At 33.9% G+C, this 12,024-nt stretch overlaps 1 protein-coding gene across 1 annotated transcript; it reads left to right on the top strand.

Annotated features, from left to right (window-relative positions):
• The first annotated feature begins 444 nt into the window (after positions 1-444).
• Positions 445-1,383, top strand: Npc2a (Niemann-Pick type C-2a). The gene has a single exon (XM_020950254.2). It carries the CDS (start codon positions 547-549, stop codon positions 991-993), a length of 447 nt encoding a protein of 148 aa, XP_020805913.1. The 5' UTR covers positions 445-546; the 3' UTR covers positions 994-1,383.
• The last annotated feature ends 10,641 nt before the right edge of the window (positions 1,384-12,024 follow it).

The following is a 12,024-nucleotide window of genomic DNA, read 5'->3' as shown; positions in this document are numbered from 1 at the left end:
TTTATCGGAAGCGGTTATTTGAGTTGCTAGATTTAATTTATAAAGTCACCTAAATGTAATAAAGTTGTAATAAACAAAAGAATTTCTTTAGCTTTTATTTATCTAAACTAGAATGATTAGAACAATGCATAATAATAAAAGCGAAGGCTTTCGGCTATTCTTGATAAAAACTTAACAGGAAGTTTGGGGTATTTGCAAAGTTAAGAAAATAAAATGTTCTATGATATAACTTGTCTGTTTGAGAAATTTTAACAGTGGCTTGAATCAACCCAGGCGTTTACTACTTTCTTTAATATATTAAATTCATTTTAATCGATAGTTAGTTTGGCGGAGAAAGCTTTCTTTTGCATTCTGAATCGCCGCGCGCAGCTGTTTTTAATCTCGAATAAGCTTTGACTTTGTCTTCGGGCCCTCTCTTTGCGTCTGCCTTGTGAGCGATTTTAGTAGATTCTTAGTGGCGTTGGGGTGAAAAAGCAGAAAATAAGCGAAAGCCAGATAACATACATACATCACTCTTACCTTGTAATTCAATTAACTGGAGGAAAAATGCTGAGGTTTGCGGTAATTGCCTGTGCGGTGCTGGTGGCCTTCGCCGGAGCCCTGGAGTTCAGCGATTGCGGATCGAAGACGGGCAAGTTCACGCGGGTGGCCATCGAGGGATGTGACACCACAAAGGCGGAGTGTATCCTCAAGCGGAACACCACGGTCAGCTTCTCGATCGACTTTGCCTTGGCCGAGGTGGCCACAAAGGTGAAAACCGTGGTCCATGGCAAGGTCTTGGGCATTGAGATGCCCTTCCCTCTGTCCAATCCGGATGCCTGTGTGGACAGCGGACTGAAGTGTCCACTGGAGAAGGACGAGACCTATCGCTACACGGCCACGCTTCCGGTTTTGAAGTCATATCCGAAGGTCTCTGTCCTGGTAAAGTGGGAATTGCAGGATCAGGATGCTGCGGACATTATCTGTGTGGAGATTCCCGCCAAAATACAGTAGGATATCAACGGATTAAGCTTATAAATTAACGATTCTTATTGTAAATTAAATTTAAATAAAGAAATGTAAAATTAAGGGACATTTGAGAGTCTCATATTTGTTCTTTTGTAACTATAAAATCAATATCTATTAGTAAACTGAAGAAATATCTCTCGAAGTAATACTCCAAGTCCTACTGTAATAAAAGTCTATAATTATTATATTTCCCAATCGAACAGTCTATAAGTCCGTAACAATATATTTCAAGTCATAATTTATTCTCGAAAAACCAAGGCAAAGCTAAAAACGAATGAGTAATCTGTGTGCGATCTCTGAGCGGAAGCCTCAAGTTCAGATTTTTCTCTCTCTTATTGTAATCTAATTTGAAAATAAAAAGAAATAAGAAATGGACTTTTGTGCCCTCTTTACTTGTCTGTATTTTGGGTAGGCCTCTGTTTTTTTTTTTATTATTATTTCCTTTTGTCTGCTTTTGATTGCATCTTCCGCTTTGATGGAAATGAGAGGAAGACAAGACAAAAATATACTTTGAAGAATAACAGACAACTTTTTCGCTCAAGTGATGTCAGTTAACATTGAGCTTTAAGGGTTTAAAAATAAATCTTATTTTATATACATATATCAGAAAGTTGGGGTAGGAAAACCTAGATATCATAGGTCATTTATAATCTATATTATATATTTGTAATGCATAACATTGATATCTTAGATGGATGTTTTTTTGCTTATTTATATATATTAAATTCTTAGGAAACCGAAGATATCTTAATAATTGCAAATAAAGCAAAGATAAGATAATATGTTGCATGATCAGAAGGGTTATACAATAATTATGTTAAGCAAGCTGATTTCCTAAGGCATTCGAAAAAAACTTTACTTCTTTTTTACAAAAAGCAATTAAATTATTAAAATAAATTTAATAAATTGTGTGTTTTTATACTCTTGCAGGCTATAATAATTTAAGTTAGAAGCTTGTAATGCAGTGAATGATTCCTTTCCGACCCTATAAATCATATGAGGATAAAGAGCTGAATCCATAGACAATAGCCATGTCTGGTTGAAAACAAAATATTCAAAATTTTCCAAATTTTTTCAAAAGATAAGGGGTTATGTCATCAAAATTGTCAAAAATTGGTAAAAATGGTACTTTTTTTTAATTTTAAATGGAGTATGCAGATTTATTAACCTAATAAAAACTAGCATATAAAAGGTTTCCGAATTGAAATTAATACAATACATTTTTGGCTTAGTTATGAGATTATAAAATTTGATTTTAAAACAAATTTTCATATAAAAATAACAATAAATGTCGATTCAAAACATGAGAATATTATAAGCTTAGTTATGATTGATTGATAATTCAATTGCAAATAAGGCTTTCCGAAGTTAGTTTTCTTTCTTGTTTAACATTGGATTTTTCATAAGAATTAATAAAATAAAAATTAGAAATATGTATGAATATTCCGCGGAGATATTAGGTTTATTGACCTTTAACAATAAATATACGCATTCTACTATTGGCTTTTGAAGATAAGTTATATCAGTGGGAAAACGTAGTACACAGAGAATAAATTTGGGTTGAAACGAAAAACCGAGACTTTCTATTGGTTAAAAGAAAATTTAATTTTTAAAATAAATGAAGTCATAATATTGCTTTTATACCAAGATTGTAATATATTCCAACATATCCCTAACTTTTTACCTTAATTGTTCAAATTAATGTCAAATTAACTCAAAATATTATTTTGCTTTTTTATTTGTAATTTTTAAACAGTAGTTAATAGAAATCCCAATAGAAATATTTTACTAATAACAAACCTCTTAATTTCTCTTCCTGCAAAAAGTAAACCTTCTAAAAGAAATTTGATAAGAAGCAGGTGTTCGAATGACTTTATTTGATAAGCTGTGTCATGAATGAGAAATTCCAAGCTATCCATGAAGACATTCTATAATCCTGAAACCTGACTCAGTATCACTTTATCATCACTCTTTTCTTGTGCAACTTGTCAACTATGTTAGCTCCTTGGGTAAATATACTCAGTTGCGAAGAGATAATGAGTAAGCTTCTCTATCGGAACTGAAAACAATGCTCATCAATGTTTTGCTTACGGTTTCGATTACCGTCTAGAGTTCGCATTTCGCTCTCAGTTCTTCTGCCGAACAAAGACTCAACTGATAAGAAGCTAAAAAACAACAGAAATATCGCACAAAATAGGGGGAGTGAGGGGGGTGGAGAGCGGCAGCAGCTGAGACCAAGTAAAAACACAAATCAACTGCAGTCGAGCTTTCCATTTCGTTTTCTCCAATTTCCATTCCTTTTTCCACCAAAATACTCCCACACACAGACATTGCCAGGCCATGCCATATGGTTATATGCAAATAATGCAGGGGGAGTTGGGCGGAGATAGTGGGTGGTGTGTGTGTGAGTGTGTGCATCAGATAGAATTATCCGCAGTGCGCCAGGACCAAGGATATTTAAGCGAAAGAAATCGCTTTATTACATTCACTTTGCGCCACGGATTGCTTGAAATGCAATTCCAAACTTTGATTCGGTGTCGGGAGTTGGATTTCGATTTGAGACTTTATTTTATATATTTTACATTTTTATTTTATTTTGTGCGATTCTTAAGAAAGTTTGATCCGGCTGAAGAGGCTAAGAATGTGTGTATATCTTAAGGATTGATGGTGCTAGGCGATAAGTCATATTTTGGTTTGTGGTTCCATACTTTATTTCTTGGGTTTTGAAAGGAATTACAGGGTATAAGAAAATGCTAAAGAAAGCCAGAATTCTTGAAATATATTGGTAGAGGTTTAAGAACACCGCACAATATTCGCTTTTTTTTAAATAATAAAAATTATTTACATTTTAAAATAAGAATGATTATTAATTCTTTACTAAGTAACTTCTAAAATATGCCTAAACAAGGTTGCCTAGTTGTTTACTTTGTAACTAAATATTAGAGATACCTCAAATGTACATAATACCTTAAAATATAGGTTCCCTATGCAATGATACCTCTAAAACCCAAGCTGCAATTTGGAAATACTATATTTAACCTTCCGGTTAGGGCTTCCGCAAGTCAACTCGCCAAGTGGTGGACACTCCACCATTTCCTCTGATGTTTTCACTTGATTTACATATGAATCCCCGCATAAAGCACGACAGTCCGAAAAATGCAAAAAGAAAATGTGGGCCAAGCCCCAGGACCATACTCTTAACCCACCGTTGTGGCGCCTGTTAGCCACCTCCCAGACCCCTCCCCCCCGCGCCTTAACCCATCTGTAGACACAGCTGACGTTTAAAAACTTGACACAACGCTGCATAAAAGTGGGTAAAGTCGGTGGATACAACAAAAAAAAAATATGGAAGAAAAAAATTGTGGGAATGAAAAGAAATGTAGGCGGATGTGGGTTCACTCAGAGAATTATGTGATTAAGATATAAGAAATATTAAAATATTTATCTAAAGTAAACAAAGGTGTCTTATTAAGACTTTAATTTATGAATTATTCATTATTTTTTCAGGTTTATATTAAATTAGATTTATATAGATATCAAGGGTGTATTTTTGAGAGTTTAATTTATAATTTATTCAATAGTTTTTAATTTTATTTTTTAATTATTTAATAAACTAGTGGATTTTCTGTTCTTTGAAAGAGTGTAAAGAGTCTCCTTTATAAAGACACAAAATATGCATTTATTTATTTTCTGTTAAAGGTCCTTCCAACATCAAGTGTAATAAAAGTTGAGTGCTTGTTTGTACTGTTTGCCACTTAAAATTCCCAAGTGAAAATTCAGTGACATTGAAGATGAAGAGCATGTATGAAAAAATTAATACTAACACAGGAAGTTGGCAAGATCCGAAATAGTATCGATATTTGTTTACAAAATCACTAAATTTCACCTAGATTTAGCATATATATTATGTATATTTTTATACATTTCTTTTTTATTCTTTTTCCACATAACAAACCCCTTAAAACTCTCCATTTAATTTAAATGCCGCCGATCTATACATTTATTTAAATAGGTCAGTAAAAATATAATATTTGTGTGTGTGTGGTTTCTACATATTTAATTTTTGTGTGTGCATTTCTTATATCTCTGCTGGTGGCAGTCCAGCCCCAGTCTGCCCATTTCTTATTATTTTTTTTTTTTGGGTTGCATATCATATGAGTTAACCCACCCAGGATCCCAGCATCCCAGCATCCCAGCATCCTTGCATCCTCCCTCTTTTTGTAAGCCGCTGTGTCTGCACAGAATTTCTTGCATAAATAGCAGCATGTGCGGAGGAGATCCTTCTCTCTCTCCCGCTTTTGTCTGTATGTGTGTGTATATGGAAAACGAGAATGAAAATGGAAAACATTTCTGCTGCTCTCGCTGCTGCATTTAAAAGTAAAATGCAACTTCCTGCTGCCACGCCTCCTATCGAATGTTAATGCAATACGAAACGAACAATTTTCGTTGCCGTGCGGTTTTGGCCATTGTAAATAAATTGCAAACTCTGATTCTGGCCATGTCACTTTTTTTGGTCACTGCACATAGTGTATTTTCTTGTTTGACTTTTGCATTAAATTCTGTTAATTACGCAACACTCCTCCTTTAAGGGAATGGTGGGGGGAAAAGGAAGCACTTTAAGTTGTCATCTGCCGCTGACAGTCTGTGCCAACTTTACTTTTTAATTATTATTTTAACTCTATATTTGCTGATAATTTTTTTTTTCATATTTGGTTAACTGACAACTTTTTCGCTTTGAAGTGCTTTTAGTTGGTGGGGAAACTTTAAAAATCTCTGATTAATTGCTAAAGTTGGGAATTTGTTTGTGGCACATGTCGTTGCAGCATTATGAAGATAATAATAATGTGGGGGTTGTGGAAATTTGGAGGGAGTTTTCCCTTTAAATCTTCTTCATATATTTTTTGTCTGTCAATTTTGCTATTCTCTTTTTAGTTTGGCATTTTTAAGGGGGTTTTTCTTGATGGTCCTAGCCAAGAGAAAGAAGCTTAAGACATGTCCAGGGTTAAGCTGGGCCAATTAGGATGATGGGAAAAAGAGAAAAACGTAGAATAAATGAGTAAGGAAAAGCTAGGAGAAATCGCAGTACAGCTCAAGCAGGCTTCATTTTTATTTGGGAAGAGGGAAAACCCCACTTAAAAGCTAGATTTTATTTTTTTGTTAATAAAATTGAATTAAATAAGAAACAAGACACTTAAAAGAGATAAAATATAGCAACAAGAAGTAAATAAATTTATAATATACAAAAATAAAAGAATGAAAAGAAAGGAATTGATTTTAAGGAAGCAACTTACTAAATTTATTTATTTATTATCTCAGCTAACACATTGCTTATTTCTTTATGTTAATTAATTATTTTATTAATAGTTATTATTATTAATAACAGCATTCCTATACAAATAACAATGCATTTTAATTAAAGACTTGAATAAAACTTAAATATTATATATTTAAATGTAAGATCCAGAATCTGCTGTAGTTCTCCATAAATTATACACCATATTTTCATTGGCTTTCCACCTCAGACTCCCATTTTTTTACAGCCTCAGTGGCATTCTTTTTTTATGCGCTCCTGTTGCGGTTTTTTGCATTTTAAATAAATCCCATTTGCTGTCAGTAGGGACTTGCAGTTATCTTAATTATTTGCATGCGGCCGGCCGGCATCATTCGTTGTTAACAATATGGAAATACATTGAATGCCATAACTACTAGCAAATAACCAAAAAAATACCTTTCAACCATGAACTGTCAATTCCGCAATGCGTTTTTCCTCGCTTTCCTCTGGTGTCTGGCAGACAAAAAACTTGCAACAGGAACAATCTGCAGCCCTGATGCTGACAGTTATGATATAGCAGGATATGTTAAAAAATAAATATATGTATGTATATGTTGAAATTACATTGCATTGCAATTAATCAAATGGCGAAACAGATTGCTTAATTTGTTTACGTTTCGCTAGTGAAAATGGAGAAAAGTCTGATGTCCTGTGACCTGGGTCCTTTTGTCTGCCAATGTCATTAGCATCGTGATTACCTCTACATTTTTCATGCGGTTTCATTTTGTTTGCGCACATGTGCAAATTATCCGGGAATGTCCTTCACTTCAGTGGCTACGTTTTGTGGTAATTTCAGCGATTAAAATCAAATTAATTTTAAATTAATCAAACAACAAATAAACGAATAACAAAGTCCTGTATTTTAAATGGAGAATATTTGTTATTGATTTAAGATCTTACCTCTAAATTTTTTAACTTTAATTTCTATTCCAAAAATCAATTTTCCCACTACAATTTAGTTTAATTTTCCCGCAGATGTGAAAATCTTTATTAAAATCAGCACACAAAACGAGAAGCAAGTCGTTTTTCAAAGCTTTTATCTGTGAAAATGTTTGAACAGTTCGCGAGATTTCTCTCATTAACATTTCCAATTTTCACGAAATATTTTGCAGCGGAAGTGCAAACTTAATTTTGAACTTTTGTATCAAAATAAAATATTGAATTAAGCACACACACAGCACACACACAAATGGTTGGAATGAATTGCAAATGGTAATAGCTATTGGGCACACGCGGCGTATGCGCAATATTTAGTGCACTTAAAGAGCAGCCATTTGCATAATGAGCGAGTGATACAACAACACCCTAAATCATGAGCAGGAAACAAAAATAGTAGTATTTCGTGGGGAGGTGTGAGTGTTATTTGGCATTTGGCATTTCCGCCCGAAGAGTTGTTCAATTAATATGCTTCGGACCATGCGGCGTATGCGTGATGCCCGAAATTCCGGAAATATAAAGGTAAAACTAAATAACACAATGGTTTCAGTAAATAAGCGCATAATGCCTTTTTTGGCCTGTATTCAATGTTTATTTGTGGTTCAGAAAACCGGATTGCTATTGATTCTCTCATTTGCCGCAAAATAATTGCACTTTTTGGGCAACAACATTTTTGTGCCTAAAAGGGTTTCGCTATTTTAGGCAAATCGAAATGGTATTTTTTTTAAAGCGAAACTGCGGGTGGCTTACACTCATTTGTCTAGACACACACACAAATACACACATCCCCAGAGTCATATGCAAATTTGGCCTTAAAACATCCTTCCCCAAAAGAGAATTCCAACTCCCGCCATTGAAAAAGTCCCCCAAACGCATATTAAAATCACATAAATATTCACATTTATTTTCATTTTCAACGCGTTCTATCCTATTTTTGTTTCATTTCGTTTTCGTGTTACCAAAAGGGTCCAGGATTTACATATTCATTTTGCTCCACTTTTCATTCTTTCTGTGTGTTTTGTATACTTTTTTTATATTTTTTTTTCAGCGAGAGGTGGCACTTAAAAAGTCGTTACAAGGTGCAAAAGTTTTCTATGTCAAAATACATAGCCGGCAGAGACAATGACACTGAAGTGCGGAAAAATGGCAATGGAAATGGAGGTAGTTTTTCATAGTTGCCTGCATATGTCAATGGTTTTGCAAAAAAAAGAAAGAGGGAAAACATAGAGAGATAGAGCGAAGTACTGGCATTTTTGACCCATTTAAGAGGTGATATTTCCTTCATCAATTCGGCACAGAAAAAGGGAAACGAAAATCCCTTTCTAATTGCCCTCAAAAATCTCTCTCTCTCTTTTGCAAAGCACTTTCAGTTTAGGCCAAGTTTGAGCTTTTACCAATTTTTATTTTTTTGCGAAAAGACTGAGCCAACTTTAGACGAAAAAATTTCATAACTTTTCGTTTAGAACTGGGATAATATTAAGTTACCTTTGCTAAGATTTAACTTCAATCATCAGAAAATCCCAAAACCCACACACACACACTTACACACACACACACACCAAGGCTATTGCTAATCAATTTCAAATTTATCTCAGTCCCAGTTTCTGGGCATAAATTAGATATGAGGCATTTATTACACCTATCGGCGAAAGCATACAAAACTGTCAGTTTAATGATTTGTTCATAACTTTGCCAATGGGCCTTTAATTAAGCCAAAAACTTGGACGTACAAGCCAGCCATAAATGGTAATTAGAAAAGTTATGCCCATATTGGAGTGTGTGTGTGTGTGTATGTGTGTGTTTACTAAGCTCTCGAAGGATTAAATCAAGCCGGAAACTTTCTCGGACAAATAATACGAGAACTTGGCTTTGATTCGATTACAGGAAATGGTAAATTTATAAAAGGATAGATAGGAGAGTGCACTCTGTGGGTTTAAATGAAAAATAAACGGAGTATTTGGGGTAATTGGAGAATATATAGGAATTTATTTGGGGTATTTGTTAAAGAAAATTACTTTAAAGAAAGATTAACAATGGGTTCTGTTTAAATTGAGAATATTTAAAGTAATTAATTATATATACTATTTGTCTTTATTCCAACACTTGCTAAAAATAAATTCAAACCTCTTTTAATCCCTTGACTACATCATAAATATTGAATAAGGAAAACAATGGAAAAGCAAACAAATTTGGTGAGAGAAATTAGTGTCTTTTATACTTTTGATTGCATTTCAAAGTCCAGAATTAAGAGCAACATCAATTTGCCATTTCATCGATTAAATATGCTGACAGATTTCATTTATTTATAAAGAAGCAACCCCAGATGCCTTACCTTTCAATAAACAGTCTCCGTTTGCTTACATAAATATACATTTATCCATATACATATATATGCATGTATATATTCAATCTGAGCAGAAATTACTTTTCAGAAAATTATCATGCACTTTTTGGCCGATGTGCCACATGCCACTCAAACCGACAATCTTATATGAGAAATTCAATTTGATGTTGCTGCTGCAGTTTGGAAGCAGTTGATGTCACTCGCCCGACTCATTAAGTATTAATTGTAAATTTTAATTAAAATAAACCGAAACGATTACGGAGAGAGAAAGCAGAAACAAGCAAGGACGAGATGGTCGGAGCAACTTTCTGCTGCTGATGTCCAGGTAATAATGTTTACTGATTTTCCACACAGCTTCCACCTTATCCCCATATATACATACATACCTTCATATACTATATATATTTGTATGCTGAAGTATATTTTTAAAAATCCCATTAATTGCCCGGCAAAAGAAACTCACGGTAAAGAGGTAAAAATAATTATAAATAATGAAAGATTGCAACTGCAGTTGGTGGGGAAAAAGCTGCAACTGACATCTTCCGCCATCAGGGCGGCCGGACTTTGATCAGTCGGTTAACTTATGGCTTTAAAAGGGGGCGTGGCCGGTTTCAATATCAACCATTAAGTGATTGTTTGCGGCAGAACGATTAATTTCCATATGTTTGCCGTGAGACACGAGCAATGCCGAGTTAAATGCTACTTTCATTGATTGTTTTAACACTTTTGGTTATTAATGAATGGCGGCAGGTGTAGTATTATATTTCAGAATTTCAGAATTTCAGAATTTCTTCAAATTTTTAATGGAAACTTAAGTGTTTTATGTTTAAAGTGGCTTTAAAGTTGGGGCTTGTATATACTCTAATTGTGAAGTTGTGTGAAGTTTTAAAGTGAGCTAAGATGTTAAATAAACTTATGTTGCCTTAATTAAACATTTAAGATAATAATATATATATTTTTAATATAAAATTTATACTGTTTTCTATATAATTTTCTGAAAACTATACAAATATCTTAATAAATAAATCTTTAAGTAACTATTAAGCTTTTGAAAAATAGTTTAATCCCCATAAATTTCAATTTTTATCTTATATATCAAAGCCTTATCCCCACAAAAAAATTATGGCTGTCTTAAAGATTTTCAAAACATATTTTTGGATCAATTTATCATCTTTATCTTGGCTTTTCCTTGAAAATATCTCACTTAAAACCTCTTAAGCTTTAAATCAAAACACCCGCCATAAAGGCCAACTTGGCAGAGAGTCTTCCATCATTTCTTTGGGTGTGACTGAAAAATTGCCAATAAATCGTGTGTTAATAATCGACCACTGTGCAAAAGGGGGCGTGGCACACACTTCCCCCTGGCGTGTGTGTGCATACACACGAACGAATGAATTGTATTTATTTGTGCAACCATAATTTGCTTATTTTTGTTTTACGTTGTCACGTCTGCGGGTTGAATTGCTGCTGACCCGTAACAATTTTCATTCTTTTTTTTCTCGTTTTTATTTTTGTTTTTGTTCAGAAGAAAACAAAAATATGCACACGCTGAAATAAAAGTTAAATAAAATACAATAAGTTATGGCGGCCGATTGCGTTAATGATCATTTATGGCTGGGCGAATTTGTGGGCTTATGTAAATGGCCCTGGGATATATTCTCCTTCCCTTTTTATCGGTTCTCTATATACATATATATGTATATGTATATATATGTATATATGTATATATGTATATATATATCCTGCAAGGATGCAGAGCTGAAAGGGAGAGAGATTTATGCTTAAGTGATGTAAATGTTTTGCCATTTGACAGTTTATTGACTTTTATGAGTTAGTTTATTTTGTCTTTTTTTTATTGCCCCCCTCTGAAAGCGGGGGTTATAGGGATATGGGGGGGTGGTGTCCTTGCCAAGTATCCTTGTAATTGGGCGCGTGCTTGGCATACACAATGAGCCATCCATTATGCCGCAGGATTTGCTTTTGTTTTCTGGCCTCTGGACGGATGTTTATGGCCCGAAAGCAATGTGAGATTTGCACTAATGAATATGATAAACATTTTGATGGCCAAGTTAACTGACAAAGGTCACCAGATAGTCATCAGGAGACGGCACCTTTGGCGTTAGGATAAAACCGGAAATTATTTCCCAAAATGGTTGAAGTTAATTAAATGCATTTTTAATGGAAATAGACTGAGAGCTCTATTAAAAGCAGATTTATGTTATACAAATAAACTAAATGCACTCAAAAAAAAAGCATTTATCTGAAAAAGAATAGTATTTATTTCAATGCACTCAAATATATCCCAAAAATGTATTATAACTTACCTCCCTCCCAGCTCTTTTTATACCAAAAAATAACTTAATAAATGAACAAAATGTTTGTTTTTGAAAGCCAGAAACACACA

The sequence above is a fragment of the Drosophila serrata genome, unplaced genomic scaffold (genome assembly GCF_035046125.1).
Source record: "Drosophila serrata isolate PLE 108 unplaced genomic scaffold, ASM3504612v1 contig_249, whole genome shotgun sequence".
NCBI lineage: Eukaryota > Metazoa > Arthropoda > Insecta > Diptera > Drosophilidae > Drosophila > Drosophila serrata.
The sequence above is the reverse complement of the archived record's forward strand: the minus strand, read 5'-3'. Positions and strand labels throughout refer to the sequence as shown.